Here is a 17870-nt window from a genome sequence, read left to right as displayed (position 1 = left end):
CCTGGAGGATGGGATAAACACTTCTTCTCGCAAGCCATCCGACACCTGAATGACTCAATCTAGAGCATCCAGTGTACATAACATAACCACAAATGCAAACGTCAATCCCTCGGGATTATTTATTATAGCTGTAGCATGTACATAACACGCCCATGCCCTCCGTGGCAGAGGTACAGGGAGAACCATGGGGAGAACATACGCGGACGTCGCGGGAATGAACGAAGAGGCGCGAAGGGGTTCGCATGGTTATCGGTAGGCTACGTTCAAGCACTGAGCGCAGATCTCGGTGGCAGTGAATGCGGTGGCGGTCGTTACGTCACGCTGAGGCGAAAGACCTCGAACCTGTGGTTAGTTTTCTGTCATTTTAATTCACAGCTATTTCAGTAACATGACTAGCTTCCGTCCTACCAGTCCTGCACTAAAACTAGCCAGCCATGCACATAAGCCAGGTGGACCTGGCCTGGTTTTGCATCTAGACCTGAGGTGATTTCTTTCTTATTTCTATATCTATTTGCCACTACTAGCACCTCTCTGAATAATCCCGCTGTGCGTTTTCTTCTCTTTGCTCAATTGCTCAGTTTTGCCTAACATTAGTGTGTTCTATTGTCCACCCAACTAGCTATCATTCCAACGGCACTTGCCGATCACCACATGTCTACTATGTTCTGGTGGGAGACAGGCATATAATGGACTAAATCGACAATTACTGATTGCTCCAACAGGTACCAAGACAGATACTGTAAGTTAATAAAATGGGCTAAGATGGAGTGATAGCAGATGTGTAACCCATACTTTTCGGCATGCCCTGGGTGGGAATCGATTCCTGGGTGGGAAACGAACCCTGGTCTCCCTCGGTTACAGATGTACAGTATTTAGCCTAGTTGGTGTCCATAGTGCTCCAAGGTAACAGAACTGCATTACAGGCGAAGGCCTGATACCCTAACAAGACAATAACCTTGACACTTCAGCTCTGCCCGGGACAGAAACCTGGGTCAAAGCATATATTATTAACAACTGAAACCGTAACCATTTTCTGAAACTTGGATTCATTTCCAAGCAGAATAATCTGACACCATGCAGACATCAGTGTTTTACCATGTAATTGTTTCCATTGCACACAAATATTAGGCTACTTAATATGAACAAATGGCAAACAAATACAAAACAAATGCAAATAGTTGATGCCAATATACATTTCACAAGCTTCACCAGGTTTAAATCATACAGTGATTACTGGTACTCTTTAAGATCATACAGGTGCTACTGGCAGCAACATTTCACTGTGACTACACCGTACATTACATGTGACAAATAAAAGGAATCTTGAATCTTGTTTCTACTGGTACAAGCTACTTTTTAAGGAACTTCACCAGGTTTAAATCATACAGTGACTTAGGCTACTAGCCTACTCTGTCAGGAGAAGAGAAGCAGAAATCAGCATGTGTTCCAAATATTTTATCCCAGTGGCTGAAGTGAGGAGCAAAGTTAGTGTTGGGTTTCTGATGGTGCACATCATGTTTGCTGGGTCCTCCATAAATACCGAAAGGTATCAGACGAGATGTTGACCAGGGGAAATCATATCCACAGTGATCCTCGACAGACACGTAGACGTGTACCACCATAAAGACCCATGTGGTGAGGAGGTGACACCTCAGGATGACTGGGTTCAGGGTGGTCCAGAAGCCCACGGTGACCAGCTCCCACCCGCCCAGGCACTGGGTCGCCAGAACGAAGGGAGCTGAGTAGCTGTGGTGGACTGCGTGGAAGGTGACATACAGCCAGCGGACCCTGTGGTGCAGCAGGTGCCAGATGAAGTACTGGAAATCAAAGAGTAGGAGATTCCCTGTCACGCCGGCGACGAGCTCCAGTAAGGATGGGGCTTGGTCAGGCAGCGGTACCGGCGGTCTCCATGCCCACTGAGCCACCGTCGCTGGAAGCACGAGGAGTACATGGTTGTGCAGGGTGACGCCTGCACAGTGGAGCAGCATCGAGGCTGTCGGGCGCTTGCTGGGCTGGATCTTGAACCGCTGCACCCAGGGCCACCTGTCCCCCATGATGTCGCAGATGAGGAAGGGGAGGCAGAACACAAAGTATGAAGAGACAGTCAAAATTATGGGGAAAAGTGGAGATCTCAGGCAGTCCCTGTGATCGAGTCGCAAGTTGTCCCATAGAGGCTGTAGCAAGGAGTCATTTCCTTGGTAGGCTTTCCAAAGGTCTGCATATGTACCATGGTGATCCATATGGGAATGGAAAAAAATAAAAACTTCTATCTGGGATTGTTTAAAATATAGAGTAAGAGATAGTTGAAAAGACCAGTTGAGACTGTTAGTCCTGCCACTGAGTGTTGTCTTGCACCTTTGTCGTGGTACAGTAGGCTATCAACTAACACCGAGCAGTTAATTATTCATACATAGGCCTACAGTACCCGTACACCCTAGTAGATCTCGTCAGCGCAGACTGCATGTGTCCATTAGCTCATTTGTATGTTTGAACATTGGATATTTTCATAAATGCTCTGAACCTTGTAAACCGTTGTGATGGTAAATTTTGACCTTAGAGATGATCACCAATTCAACTACTACTACTACTACTACTACTACTAGGCCTACTACTACTACTACTACTACTAATAATAATAATAATAATAATAAGTATTAATGTTGTAACTGATTAAACCATTTTACTGTGTGTGTGATTCCAGACAGGGATAACTGTTTAAGGTAAACCATTTCTCGTCTAACTGTAAGGGGCCCTTTTGCTCAAGCCATCCTGTCTATGTTTTGAGTTTAAGCGCCAGCTCTGTGAATAACAGTTATTTACCTGCTTGACTCTGCTCATTTGACCTAGCTTAGAGGACCATATTTGGTCCTTCCTTCCTAGCTTAGAGTGTAGCTAGTCAGCACGACCTAGTTATGGTAAACATGTATAGGAATGTCTGTGTGCTCTGAATGTTTGGGACTCCTGCTGTATCTCTGCTTGAGTGCACAAAGAGTCGCCGGTGTTTGCAAATATCCTATTGAATGTATTAGCTAAAGATGGACAGTTCGTTGTCTGTTCAAACTGTATTGATTAATCTCACTCTTGGGTAGGCCTACATGATTATGAAATGTAGATGCATGCAGTGGTAAATTCCACATTCTCCCATAATTTCCATCTCTCCTAATTTGACATAATTTATAAGGGAGGAAGGCCAAGGGCAAATGCTTACGTAAATGCTGCCTTAGTAGGCAGCCCCTTAATTTAGCATAGCGATAGGATCTGCAAAGTTAGCTCCTAGTAGTTTAGCAATCACCTATCACCTTTATTCCAGAATAAAAATCTCTCCCACCAGCATGTGGCAGCATCACCAGGAGCCTTGCTATACCCTCCACGACAGGAGGGGGCGATAACGTACAAACATGTTCTGGCCACCCCTTCAACGTTAGCTAAAGGAAGTCTGATCAGTAGTACTCTACCTCCATGGTAGTACCGTAAAGAGTCGGCGATTGCTATTAGTAGCCTATTAATCGCATGCTCGGATGTCACTGAGGCCACAGTATAAACAATTTAGGAACATCCTCCATGAGCAGCTTTGAGGTATTGTACAATCCTACTACTTGCTACCCAACTCAGGACAGGTGTTAGTGCTAATTTTGTTAAATGGGACAAGACGCTTCACAAAACTGTCAACATTTCAGAACCAACGTGGCTAGAAATCAGATTTGCATGTGAAAGTGTCATATTTCTCTGATATCGCGTGTGCACACGAAGATCTAAATTCACTATCTAGCACCAAATTACAAGTTTTCAGTGCCATGTAGATTGATGATTTAGGGATACATGTCTTGATGTTAATTATTCAAACATTTTTCCAGGCATCAGCAATGGAGAACCATGGGGAATCTGTCCCTCTGTCTCACAGGGAAAAAGAGAACCAGGATGAGACAGGCAGAGCACTAGGTGGCCCCCAACAGGTGTGCCGATTCTTCTCACAGGGACGGCACTGTAACTTTGGGAGGAAGTGCCGCTTCCTCCATCAGAAGGGAGATGTTCCTGTCCAGTGTAAGCTGGAAAGCAGGACTAACAGGAGGTTGGAACAGGAGAGACATGGAGGGGCAGTTCTTCACAGCACCCCTGGGGTCACCCTTCAGGACATGAAGTCTGGTCCAGGAGGAGATGTAGGCGACGGGCCACTCTCCAGCCTCAGGACCGGGCCCGGCAAACGCCAGGGAGCCAACCGCCGACCATGTCGCTATTTCCTCTCTGGCTTCTGCACCATGGAGGATAAGTGTCGTTTCTGGCACCCGGAGCAGCTCTCCCTGGTGGACGCCCAGACTGTACCCGGGGACGACGGCAGAGCCAGGCAGAGGACACCCGCCCCTCCCCGCCCTAGTACCCTCCAGGAAGTCAAACTCTGCGACCTGACAGACCCTCTCGCCAAGGAGCTGCGCGACACTGAGATTAAGCAGTTGATGAAGCGCTTTCCCAAAGAGCGGCTCATTGTGCAGGAGCGGAGTGACGGCAAAGTTACTTTCTACAGGGTCACAGTCGAGGCCACAGACCCAGACTGGGTAATGGCGTTTTTCCTGATACCCCGCAAGGTCACAGTCAAGCTTCTCAGCTATATTACCTAGCCTACACCAGGAGCTGTTTTCAACATGATAATAAACCAGTGATGATGGATAACCACATACCGTGTACTTTAATGGAGTACGATCTCCAAATGATGTTAAAGGGTCAAGCAGGATCTAAAAGCTTTTCACAGAAATGTGAAATAATTTTGCTCTTCCTGTATATCGCTGGAACTTGTCAAAAATAGTTTTAGGGTCAGTACTTTTGTCCCATTAACATTGGTCCATTAATCAAAGACAACAAAAGTCAATTGTTGGCCATTGTACAGTAATATACTATATCACATTTCCCATCTCACATTATGTCAGAGATTTGTCCCTGGAAAGGACCAACAGATATGCCTTCAATCTGGCTCCTTTTTCTCCCGGATGGTTAGGCTACTGAGCGTTGTGTGTTAATCATTACTGGCCGTAACATTTCGCCCCTGGTTTGATTTTATGAGCGTCTTGGTAATGCTACCTTGTGGTAAAGTGCTTGTAAAAACATGTTGATTACCTGCTCTGTTTCACAGCCTTTTGACCTGAAAGAAATTGATGTTATGGTGAGCTTCCCAGAGAAGTACCCCCAAGAGGTGAGCACACGCGTCTCTACTTCATTACGACTGATATCAAATGTTTGATTTTATATTCAAGACCTCAAGGCTAGGCTTATTATTGACTTCTTTTTTTTTTTTTAAGGTTTTTACTATAGATATACCGGGGGACCAGGACCTACCCTCCGTCATGGCGAGGTGAGAGGAACTGTAGCTAATTTAGTGACATCATGCAGTTACATAACTGTTTGATGCGTGCCAATCCTGTTCCATTTCCACATGCTTGTGTTTATTTCTACAGCCATGTGCAGCAGGCCTCACTGGAGTGGCTGCAGGCTAAACACGCCACCAACCAGCTGATGGGGAAGGTGGAGCTGCTCTTCCGGCCCTTCCTTCGCTGGCTGGACCGGAGTTTGGAGAAGCTGTTCACCGAGGGAGCCAGGCAGGTCAGACACCTGGACACCAGGGTTGTGTATTGTAACTACCTTTACACCAGTGTTGTGTTGTGTAACTAGTGACACTTGTACACCAGTGTTGTGTAGTGTAACTAGTGCATTATGCCAGCAGGTGGCAGGCTTGAGGCTAGCTCTATTTCTGCTCCAGGAGGATTCCAACAGCTCACGGGTTATCTGCAGAACCTGCCTGATATTTGATACTTGAGGATACTGTTGGACACTGGTTTATCACCTTCTTTCCACAGCTGAAGAAAGACATTGAGGTAGCGAGGTCGGGATTCCAGTTCGTGCCATACCAGCATCTCCAGGCAGCAGCGTGCAGGGAACCCTCCAGCAGCACCGACACTGCCGGGACACACAAGCCCCAGGAGGGGGAGGAAGAGGAGGAGGAGGAGGAGGAGGGGGAGGAGTGGAAGGGGGAAGGGGAGGGGGAAGCAACCGTGGAAGAGAAGGAGGAAGGGGACGCGGGCGGCGGTGCTGTCCGAGAACGGGGCGACAGCGGCCCGGTGGAGAACGTCAGGAGTGGCGACCCGCGGCGGGGGACGGAGGTGAAGCTGCTGGGTCTGAGGCTGGGGGACACCACGGCCACCGTGGTCGCCAGACAGGTCACCGTGTGTCTGCAGTGCAGCCGGTGAGCGCGCCGGCCAGGGCCCGCCCCCGACGTCCCGCACTCCGTACACTCTCCATCGCTCATCTGATATTATTGACACCCCCCTTATTCCATGTTTAGTGCTCTGTGAAATGTTCCTAGCCGATAGATTTAAACATTTTCTAGGAGCTTGCTCGATCGACTCGTTGAGAGAGGTCCAGGGAAGAATTTTTACACCTCACCTATTTCGACTCCTGGATGAACTGTTTTTTTTCTTCCCTCTGGAAAATGTAGGGGTGGGACCTACTCCATCCCCCCTTTGCTCTCTGTAAAGCGCATTGTGTCGCCTCTGTGTATGAAACTATAGGAATAAAGTTTGATCTGATTTGATTTTCTAACGGACTTGATGATCGCTGTGATCCGTGTCTGTGTGTGTGTGCGTGCGTGTGTCGTCCGCAGGTGTAAGGTGACCGCGGACCTGACCCTGAGTGGACGGACGCCCTGCTCGGCCCAGTGTGAGAAGTGTAACGCGGGGATCAGCGCCGCCTTCAGGCCCAGCATGCTCCACCGCTACTGCGACGTACTGGGCTACCTGGACCTGAGCAACGCCGCCCCAGTGGACCTGGTCCTCCAGGACTGCCAGCTCGCCGTGGGCTGCCTCGACTGCTCCCAGGAGGGCCCTGTGCAGGTGGGCTTCTACGTTTGTGAAGTCATCAAGGTTAGAACCACTTTGAATTGTGATGGGTTCTGAATTCCACATTCGGGTCTCCTCAGAACCTTTCGTACGGTCAGAGTAAGGACGTCAGCTGCCAGCACTGCCACAGCAAACTTAGCATCCTGGTCGACGCCACGCGGTTCCAGTACATCCAGCCGCGTTCTAGAGACCAGCCAGGTCAGAGCGCCCTTCACGGTGGCCCCTGGGAGGAACAACAAGGTTCCCCTGAGAGGTTGACTTTCTATTTGAGCTCCTCGGTCTTGGGAGGCTTATCTGTCACCTGTCACCTGTTGTTCCGTATGCAGGACGGTCTGCTCTGAACTACCGGCAGACGGTCAGAGATCCGGCAGTCCAGCTGGGAAAACCGCTGCCTGGGAATGGAGCCTGCAGGCACTACAAACAGAGCCATCGCTGGCTGAGGTGATCCTGTTGCTCTCATTTCTAAACACCTGTACTGGATTTATTACACGGCTCTCTGAAATACTCGATTCTGATTGGACAAACGACACGTTCTGCCAGTCAGTTATTTCTCGATTAACTGACCGACATACAGGGCAACGGAGCAATATTGGCTGCTGCTAGGGGCAACGCTGTTAAACTGTCCAATTCAATCCACTTTATTTATTGCCTATAGCACATTTACAAACACAAGGTTACCAAAGTGCTGCACAAAAAACACAGTGAAACACAAGTAATAACACAAGTAATAACTGTTGTTATCTAGCTAACATTCAACAAAATCGGTGGTGAAATAAAAAGTGTAGGCCTATAGTATTAGTATTAATACTGTTGCTAAGTAGCTGTGTAAAAAGCAGGATAACGTATGGCCAGCTGGTCATTATTGAAAAATAAGAGTCTGCACGCACAGTCGGGCTCTTAATTTTCCGATAATGACCGGCGGCTAGCCATACGTTATTCCTTACTTGTTTACCGCACTTGCGAAGGAGAACGGTACCAGTGAGGGACATCTCTGTGTGTCTGTTGGCACCGTCAGGTTCCCGTGCTGCGGCCGTGCCTACCCCTGTGACGTGTGCCACGACGAGGACCAGGATCACCCCATGGAGCTGGCGACCAGGATGATCTGTGGTCACTGTGCCAAAGAGCAGGTCAGACAGATAAGGCGGCACTTTATCAATGCGGTTCACGGCACGGTCAAGGCTTCTCCCTCCTCCCTTTACTGAAGCACTCCTCGCTCCTCGCCGTCTAACCGCTGGCGTCTATCTACCTCACCATCTCACAACACTACATATTCTACCTGTCCCACTTTGCACTCTTGTTGTTCGCTAACTAATGAACTAATGACCTTCTGCCTCTTGAGAACTTTTTAGCCTATCCCATACAGTCACGTACCATCTCCAGTCCTCTGTTTTTAAAGAGCGTCTTGGTTGTTGGCTGTGGTTGTGAGTCAGGACCATGGAGGTATTATGGTGCATTCGTTTGTGGTCGGAGGTGGCAAGTCGCAAGTGGCAAAATACCTACCTCCGACCTGTGTGCATTCGAGCTATATACCATTATATCACAGTTACCTAGTTATATCTAGTGCATTCGAGCAACTGGGGGCTGAGAAACATATCCGAATTTGCGACGAGGAAGGGCGAGTTCATGCGGTGTTTTATTTAATAATTCCTAGTAGCAAGTTGCAATTTGCCACCTCCCAGTTATAAAAGAACGCACCATTAATAGAGCAGACAGGACAGAGGCTGATCGCTGATCTTGGGTCCTGTCTGCCCTCTGCAGCCGTACAGCAACGGGAAGGCCTGCGTCGCCTGTGGAGGCATGATGACCCGTGGAGCACACACCAGCCACTGGGAGGGCGGCCTGGGCTGTAGGAGCAAAGTCAAAATGAGCAGGTACTGTACCTCTACTGTAGGTCACGCAAGCAGGCTTCCACACACTCCACCAGAATGCTCTCAGCATGTACTGTACACACTGGTTAAAGGACCATACCGGTCTAAATATGATTTGAGCTCCTTAAACTAGTCACCCAACGTATATCACATTACCGCAGTCAATCTTCCGAAGCAAAGCTCACGTTAAAAGATATTTGCATTTTCACATTTTACTTACATTTCAAAATCTAAGTTTAATTTCATCAATTTAAAAATAGGTTTGAAGCCATCACGTTCAACTTTTGAAATGTAAGTAAAACGCGAAAATGGAAATATCTTTTCATGTGAGCTTTACTTCGGAAAATGAATTGCGGTAATGTGATATAAGTTGGATGACTAGTTTTAGGAGATCAAATCATATTTAGACTGGTATGGTCCTTTAAGTGATTCTTGAACCCAATTTTATACAACAATGTATTTTTTTCCTCGTTCACAGAAATGATCGACATAAGTATGCCAACACAAGCAAGACGATCTCAAGGAAAGCAGCCAGCGAGAAGAAGTGATTGAAGAGAGATGAGATGTTAGTATTATGGTAGTGATTCATGATCACTCTTGCATTCTGATTCAAGAGAAACACTTCACATTTTTCTTCAGTGAAATTGAGGGACGGCTGTAGCTCAGGAGGTAGAGCTGGTCATCCCGTGATCGTAGCTGGCAGCTGCCGTCATTGGTGTGTATATATGTGTGTGTCAATGGGTGAATGAGAGGCCTTCATTGTAAAGCGCTTTGGATAAAAGGGCTATATAAGTGCAGTCCATTTACCATTCTCAAATAAATGAAATTCCTATTGTTATCCAGCTTGTGAGATTGAGTGATTCCAATATACACCAGTACTGTATGTACAGTATAGAAGGGGGTCTGATGTACAGAGTTGGTTGAGACAGATGCAGAAGCTCCTACTGTAACTCCAGAGTAAGACTGTCTGATGGCATCTGAGTTGAGGTGTTAGTATTTCTCAAGGACTCAGGTCATGTTTTCATGATATTTCAGCAGCCGTCCTCTTGACCCTGAAGCTGTGCTCCAGATACAGTACCGACTGCTGGTCTTTCTGTTCCCAGAAACATTACATGTCCAATGAGTTCATTCTGGAATGAATAGTTTTATTGAAAGGAATTCTGTGGATGCAGACGGTACACACAAAAGTACAGCAACAGTTATGAACAATTCATAGAACTGAGTTCATCGAACAATCCGGTCCTGCTTCCTGTGTAGAGATAGACGATATCTGGGAAGTTTGACTCTGGTATAAAGTAGTTATGATTGAGATCAGTTTGGCTGGTTCACAAACTATAAATCCCTCATAAACCCACAATAAAGTTAGATTACAGAACGTGTGATTGGACTCATTTACAGGAGCCTTGAGGAGTCCGGCATTCAACAGCTTGTTAGGAGATTAAATGGCAAATCCTAAATCTCTTTAAATGTTCCTACAGAGTGATGGGGAAAATCTGCAGTAGAAAATCTCTATTACATAATTAATGATAACATGGTTTTTAGTTCGGATGTAATAATACAAGATCATTTCTTAAAATGAGGTATAATGTGACTGTATTCAATTGCATAAACTCCTAGTCCCACTCAGCACTACTGTATATTGACTGAATTAGCTGATTCTACTGTAGTACTGTACATGTCCAGAGTTTAATGTCAGATGACCTGGGTTTGACATGGGTAACCTGTATTTGACTTCACAACACATTAGCTTTATCTGTTTTCTGAGTGCGCAGTCGGTGCCCTGATTGGCCAGGAGAGGTTTATTGATAAGGACACACAGTACTAAATGATAAAAAATACGTAGGTCAGACTGGCACTCAAATACAGTACGTGTATACACCCTGTTTTGATATGGCACATTTCTTCATACTTGGGTTCATGCACTCAAAACAGTTAAAAGCATTACATGTACAGCAGAGTTTGTCTGTTTTGCAAAGTGAATCTGTTCAGGTGGCTCTGTTATGCGTGCGTGAACCTTGGAATGCAGAAACGAGTGGCAAATTGATAAGAGAAATACTATTATCAAATCACCTGTATTGAAGGTTACTATTAGCATCTATTTGATTATGAAGATGACAGTACCTCAGGCAATATGCAACAGGCATGCAGTCAGTTAAGCAGAGAGAGAGCTTCTCCCCTTTTCTATTCAAGATTAGCATTCCTTTCAGAAAAGAATCTGAAATATGCTTGGTTTCTTTGAGCCTGTTGTTCAGTCTCTATTTCATTGTTGGTTTACCAATAAACTGCTTACTCTGACCTGATTCACTGTTAGTACGAGGAGCACTGCCAGCATCTATTGGGGCTGTTTAATATATTTTTGGTGAATTAATGGATTTGGTTAATCCTCCAAAGAGAAGAATTGATTGTTGTCTCATTGGCCAAAGTCCTGTACTCAGCACTATATAAGGGGAGGTGTTTCACTCAGCCCTGCTCACTGCATCCGCAGACCAGCATCCAGACCAACAACATGTGGAACATCACTAAGGAGCCCCCGGTTCTGGTTCCCTCCAGGACCTCAGACGGGCTTCTTCAGCCTCTCTGGGACTACCTGCTCCTCCACCACCGCCCCCTCGTCTCCTCTCCTTTCTTCGTGGTCCTGCTCGCCTTCTCCAGCTACCTCTTCTTCAGTGTTCCCTTCGCCGTGCTGGACGTCCTGGGAGATAAGGCGCCCGCCTTCCACCGCTACAAGATCCAGCAGGAGAGGCGTCCCACACTGAGGATGATGGCTAAGAGCTTGTCCAGGGCTGTGTTTAACCACCTGGTGTTTGTTCTGCCTGGGGTCCTGATACACAGCTGCATCATGCCTCCACCACTGCTGCCGGCCAAAGCTCCAACTGTATCACAGGTCTTCATCGACGGACTGGGTTCACTTCTCCTGTTTGACACTTAGTACTTTATCTGGCACGTAGTGCACCACAAGAACCCTCAGTTGTACCGCTGGGTCCACGCTCTCCACCACGAGTATGTGGCGCCCTTCTCCTGGTCCTCACAGCAGCTCAGCGTCCCAGAACTGATGGCTGTGGGGTTCTGGAGCAATCTGGATCCCATCCTGCTGAAGTGCCACCCTCTCAGCAACTGGAGTCTCGCCGTCTTCAGCATCTGGTTGTCCGTGGAGGACCACATAGGTTACGACTTCCCATGGAGCTTCAACCGCCTAGTACCGTTGGGTCTGTTAGGGGGAGCGCCGGCCCACGACATGCACCACCAGAAGCCCAACAGGAACTTTGCACCTTTCTTTACCCACTGGGACAGACTCTTTGGGACTGCCATCCTTGTAGAGAGGAAAACTGAGAAAAAAGCTGTGTAAATAATATGGATGAAAAATATGAACTCTATGAAAATATAAATTACCGTAAGTTATTGATTCTTTATAGTTATTGATTCTTTATAGAACATACTTTCTTATAGTGTCAAGGCTGCCAATTTTGACCAAAAGTTTGGAGTTCCTTCAAGTAATTTCAAAATAAGGGTCCCATGAACATTGAACTGCTAGTATTTAGGGGTTGATCAATTCTCCGTGTGAGAATTATGAAGTGTGAGCATGAGAATAGGCTGAAATGCGTGTCTCATGCTCAATGTGTGAGACTTGGCAGCCCTGATTATTATGATTATTTTATATCACTTTATTTAACAACAACGAATGCACGTTACATTATATTACTTTTTAAGATTACTAGGATCTTAGATACATAAGGGAAGACATGTTTACATTTCTTGCTGAGACTAGAAGCTTTCAGATCAATAAATCCACAGGATGTTTGCCGAATCCAAGGGTCACTCACATGATCAGGTGAAGTTGAGTTTAGAACCAATAACTTAAAGTAGCCTACTTGATTTTCAAATCACCTGGGTCTGGGTGAGTAGTTTAGAAGGAAGAGTTACCTAGGGTCAGTGCACTGAAAGATTTGTCCATGTGTGTTTAGTCAGAGGGGTTGATGGGAGTGTACATCTCTATTGACATCCAAAGGCAAGACCACCTGACAAAATGCACTCACTAAAGGTTGACAATAAGTGCAGGGCTCCATGAGTAATACGAGCAGTATTGAACTATCTCTTCTTATTGAAAACTATGTGGACCATATGCAAACGCTGGGTCAAATTAGGGTCAAAATGGTCATTGTGATAACTGCTACTGTAGCTTAAGGGGACCTCTCAACAAGAACATCTAATTAGCATGTTGAAAGTAGGCTAAACTGAGCTGGATAATGGCAGTGTACTGTACAAGCACCAGATTAACATGGCAAAATATTACTTTAAAAACATTTCATAATTTCCCTTTGCAAAGACTGCAAATGTAACCCTGAAATTCTCACAGGTTATACCCAGTGTAATATTACCACTATAATACAATAACACGTCAAAATGTACAAAAAATAATAATAGCCCTACATATAAGATACAACGGAACGGAATGATGGTGCTACTGAAAAAACAGAGACACAGGAAGATTGAAACATTTATTTATCCCAGACAATATAAAAATAACATGCCATTTGTATTACATCATTTTCACACTCAGAACCAAAGGCTTTCAGTTTATGTACCATCAATGGATGCTCTTGTTTAGATACTGTACAAACATGTTAGCGATGTGTCCAATGTTCTCTGTTGGGTGCGTTTTCGAGTAGCTGATGAACTGGCGACGCAGTTTCCGCAGCTCCGCCATGTTAAGACTTCTTGTTAGTTCTATGTTTTGAACCTGGTTAAGGAAACAATGAGCAATGTTGCAGTATCAAATCACCTTGGTCCCCAAATTCTTATACAAACATATTTAAACAAGGAGTGAACGATCATTTCCTTAAAAACGCTGTATAACTGAATTCTCAAGCTCTTGTTTACCGGTGCCATCCACTTTAAAGTGAACCACAGGTATCTGATTTCCTTGGATGTCTCATGCAGATTGCATATTAAGTCAAAGTAAAGTGGTTTGGTCTTCTAACATTCAGTGTGCTTGAAGGGAAGACCTTTCTGGCTGCTCAGTTACTAAGGGTATCAAATGAAATGATTGTCTTTGATGCAAATCCGTCCACCCACTGCCCATGCCAAATGTCTACTAAGAAGTCTGGCCGTTTCATATTTCATAGGTTGGCTAATGCCCGTCAGGATGACGACATCAGTCAAAATAAATAATCTTCCTCTCAAACATTCAATGTGCTTGAAGGGAAAACCTTTCAAGCCGCTCAGTTGACGTGTTACTAACGATATCAAATAAAATGATAGTCTTTGATGCAAATACGTCCACCCACGGCCCATGCCAAGATGCCTACTAAGACATCTGTGTAACGTGTCAGTGTGTCGCTCATTAACACTGCCTCCACCTTCACTCAACACACAGGGCTTGATCTCTGGGCCTCTGACTTAAGAACACACGTGACCACCGCTCAAACACCGCTTCAGCCAGCTACAAACTTGGTGGAACTCAGATACATCTGGTCATTTCCATACAGGATATGCCTGACTCCTGCTGCATAAGCCTCCTACTCTGTTGTACATGCATGGATGAGATACAATGATGAGCTGGACAATAACCAAAAAGTAAATACAGTGTTCAATCATTATGTTAATGACATTAGGACCTTATTTTTCATCCGAGAAATATATCACGGTAAAGGATATCTTTTCTGTAGCGCCTGGAATTGTAATGAGATCCCCAGGAACACTTGTCTTCTGTGAATTGAGAATGGCCTGGAAAATAGAACATATATACAGGTAATGCAGATGTTAGACAGTACTGGACCACAGGTAATGCAGATGTTTTAGACCGTACTGTAACCATGTCAAGTAGGAGGAAACACAAGAGGAGGAATAGACTGAATATGAAGCCTCACCATCAACACATCCTGTGTGACTTTGTCCAGCTCATACAAAAAGTTAGTGGATGACAGTGGTTGCTGTAATATGGGCAAAAGACAATATTAAAACTTGTGCAGCAACCACTATGACAATCAACACAGCGAGACCATTTGAAGTGTGTGTGTACATAGTATGTGTGTGTATACACCATGTGTGTGTGTGTGTGTGTGCATTCATGCGTGTGTGCGTGCGTGCGTGTACGCCCGCAGGCATGTGTGAGAGAAAAAGAACGCAATTTAGCTCAATTCCTCACACTCTGTGTGGACTGGTTAGGAGGGGGTGCTTTTCTTTTAAAGATGGCGTCAGAGATGGCTTCAAACGGGAGCGTGTCCTCTTTCTGAACTGTGAAGAGCGGGCTGTCCCATCTGTTCCTGGAGTCCGGCGCTTCAAATCTCAGCACCAGTTCATCTAAGCTGCAAACCAGAACCAGAACTAATTATTCTATATTATACATAGAGACGAGTGACTAATTAAAGGAAAAAACCTGAATACATGAGTGGAGAAACATAACGAATGCAGATGCTTCCATACAGGTGTGCTGTGGAATCTAGGTGCTTCCGTACAGGTGTATGATGCAGGCCCAGCTGACCTCAATTTTGGATCAAGATGGCAAGAGGAAAAGATGCAAGTGACTTTGAAAGAGGGTTCCTTGGCAGAAGCTTCAGTCACAAAGACTGCTCAACTGGCTAGTGTCTCAGTAGGAACAGTGACTAAAGTGACATCTGCATTTAGATCTATGGGGAAGACGTCAGTAAATAGGGTCGGAATTGTGGTTGAAAGCGCACATTCAATGACCGTGATGCTCGTGCATTAGTGCAACTTGAGGGGAAAACAGAAGAGCAACTCTTTCTCAGGTGACGGAGAATGTCAATGTCAATGCAGGACGTGATACGACTGTCAGAGAGGGATATTATGGTATGGTGGTTGTAGTAAATAAACCCCTCAAAGATGAATGCACATTTGAGAGTTCAGCTATGTAAAAACCAGAGTCATTGGTCAACAAGAGATGTGGAAAAAAGTGATATGATCAGATGAGTCATCCTTCACCCTATTTTCGACACGTGTGCGAGTACAGGCCGCGTGTGAATGCTTGACCCTTACAATGAGGGGGTCCGATGGCTCTTATGCTATCCATTGTTAGACAGCGCTCTCCATCAGCATAATTAAAACACTAGTGTCAACCAGAGAGCTGGATTTTACAGCTCCAGAGAGCTCTAGAGAGAGCTGTGTTCCAAGCACTTTTAGCGCTATAGCGCCATGGGCTCTAGGCTTTTTTTTCAGTTCAAAGAAGTTAAACTTTTTGGGCTAAAGCGTTGGCTGTAAAAGGCTGTTCTGACGAAGATGGTTAGTTTTCGGCAAGACTGCAGAGACAGCGAACGTTAGCACTAGCTAACATTAGTCTTAATTTAGCTAGGTAATCTACAGTCTCGGTGCTAATGTGAGCCATCGGTAGCCTAGCCAGTCCACTAGCTTTCCCAGTGCGCTGTGAGCAGCTGTAAGTTTGCCGTTGTTCAGGTGCATACAGCTCGCCGTTGGACACACAGCCTAAAAGAGGGAATATGGTGGGAAAAGTGTGCCATCCCATCAGTAGAGTTCCAGAGACTTGTAGAATCTACGTCAAGGTGAATTGAAGCTGTTCTGGTGTGGTGGCTCAGCACCTTACCAAGACACATTATGTTGGTTTATCCTTTCTCACCCATCTGTACACACATTCCTATTTCCAGCGAGTAAGAAACGGTATAGACCAGCTACTCACATCTCTGGGGTGTACTGCTCATCAGCATCCCTGTTCGTGTTCCACTCTGCGCTCACCTCTGCCGACGTCAAGCAGTACACCTACAACGCATTAAATAATAGGCTACATTTATTATAAATGTTCAAATAGGCTGTATAAATCTAGTTACCCCAATCTCACGTAAGTATAGTATTATGTCATAGTGGGACAACGGAGTGCAATGGTCAACCATGGCTAAACTGATTAATGCAATTAGGAAAAGTGAAACAAAACATACAGACCTAGGCTACGTATGTACCAAGCTGGGAAAGGGACGGCAGAGGCGCATGCTTCTCTGTACTTACCAGACAATGAGGCGTCTGTGTGTGTTTGATCAGACAGAACAGTTCATATCGGTAACCTAGAGATGAAGAGTGCAGGTTAACATTTTTCTAAGGATAGGTGATGAGAACAATCATTGTTTAAAGGTGTAGGCTATAACAGATGGGAGAAACATGTAGTCTACCTTTGATGTAATTCAGTGAATCCAGAATGACAATGTCATCTTTGTTGACCCTCCTAATACAAGTGAACAGAGTCGTCAGACTCAGATCTGGTAACAACTTTTCAGAGATTAAACTTTCTAGAGGATCGTGTCGGCTATTTTGCCTTGTAAACTCACCTCTCCACATCGGCTCTTAAAGCTCCTCTCACGTTTTTCTCACTCTGGGGATCTGTGAAACACATCGACTAGGACTTGCAGTCACACATAACTAGCTTTAATAGTAAACATATGCATTTCCTCCATTTCCTGTGAAGCGCAGTGTTGCCTTACGTGTTGTTGTTGTTGTAAGTGTAGAAGCCTAGGCTAGGCTATGTAAAAAAAAAAAAGGTTTGATTAGATTTAGCTGTACGGCTAGCCTACCTGCATATACGGCGTTCTTCTCAACCCCCAGCGTTCCATCTCCTACAACATAAACCTTTTTCTCTGTGTTCTGCTCAAAATATTCCTTTAACTCCGCTGCCCTTTGTGTTTTACCACAGCAGGGAAAGCCACACATCACTATCAGGGGCATAGTTATAGTTTTCACTGTGGAAGCATGACCATGCACAGCTAGCAAGCTGACATAACCCGGAAGTGGTAGTAGCGAGCGTGACTGTAGTTCTGTGTGATGTCCTGAGACTGTTGTACATAATGGTTGTACATTTGTTTTGGCAATGCCCAAGTGTGAGAAAATTCTGGCAAAATCTGTGTGTTTTTATTACTGAGAATATCGATGAAAGTTTTTCTTTATTTTGGAAGAATATATTGTTTGGTCTCCTGGGAACTAACAAACAGGAAATCACTGAGTAGCCTATAGGTTACTGATTAATGATTAATATTATCATTAGCCTATAATGGCTATAAGTTCCATATTCATAAATGTAAATGTACAGGTAAAAAGCCATGTTTTATTGTCTTTAGCAGAGAATTTACAATGTAGCCTACAGTAGGACCCCACTTATCCGAACCCA

At 45.3% G+C, this 17870-nt stretch overlaps 4 protein-coding genes across 4 annotated transcripts; 2 read left to right on the top strand and 2 right to left on the bottom strand.

Annotated features, from left to right (window-relative positions):
- Positions 1-1400: 1400 nt before the first annotated feature.
- On the bottom strand, positions 1401-2240 carry ch25hl1.2 (cholesterol 25-hydroxylase like 1, tandem duplicate 2; the record flags this gene model as incomplete). Its single annotated transcript, XM_084452524.1, has 1 exon — positions 1401-2240. The coding sequence occupies one exon, from the start codon at positions 2238-2240 to the stop codon at positions 1401-1403; it is 840 nt and encodes a 279-aa protein (XP_084308650.1).
- A 1237-nt stretch (positions 2241-3477) lies between these two features.
- LOC311320706 (uncharacterized protein) lies at positions 3478-9511 on the top strand. The gene is made up of 13 exons (XM_084452521.1): positions 3478-3576; positions 3855-4550; positions 5123-5182; positions 5289-5341; positions 5445-5589; positions 5844-5959; positions 6098-6229; positions 6647-6875; positions 6962-7097; positions 7208-7322; positions 7897-8008; positions 8640-8752; positions 9228-9511. The coding sequence occupies exons 1-13, from the start codon at positions 3562-3564 to the stop codon at positions 9295-9297; spliced, it is 1992 nt and encodes a 663-aa protein (XP_084308647.1). The 5' UTR covers positions 3478-3561; the 3' UTR covers positions 9298-9511.
- Positions 9512-11255: 1744 nt separating this feature from the next.
- Positions 11256-12095, top strand: ch25hl1.1 (cholesterol 25-hydroxylase like 1, tandem duplicate 1; the record flags this gene model as incomplete). Its single annotated transcript, XM_084452516.1, is given in 2 exon segments — positions 11256-11675; positions 11679-12095. Coding segments are annotated over 2 exon segments (837 nt in total).
- Positions 12096-13304: 1209 nt separating this feature from the next.
- On the bottom strand, positions 13305-17431 carry kti12 (KTI12 chromatin associated homolog; the record flags this gene model as incomplete). The annotated part of the gene is made up of 9 exons (XM_084452684.1): positions 13305-13478; positions 14405-14473; positions 14617-14679; positions 14895-15054; positions 16398-16477; positions 16721-16776; positions 16882-16934; positions 17038-17089; positions 17281-17431. The coding sequence occupies 9 exons, from the start codon at positions 17429-17431 to the stop codon at positions 13335-13337; spliced, it is 828 nt and encodes a 275-aa protein (XP_084308810.1). The 3' UTR covers positions 13305-13334.
- Positions 17432-17870: the final 439 nt, after the last annotated feature.

This window comes from Borostomias antarcticus (genome assembly GCF_949987555.1).
Source record: "Borostomias antarcticus genome assembly, chromosome: 18".
Taxonomy (NCBI): domain Eukaryota; kingdom Metazoa; phylum Chordata; class Actinopteri; order Stomiiformes; family Stomiidae; genus Borostomias; species Borostomias antarcticus.
Note: the sequence above shows the minus strand (reverse complement) of the source record. Positions and strands in the feature narration are given on the sequence as shown.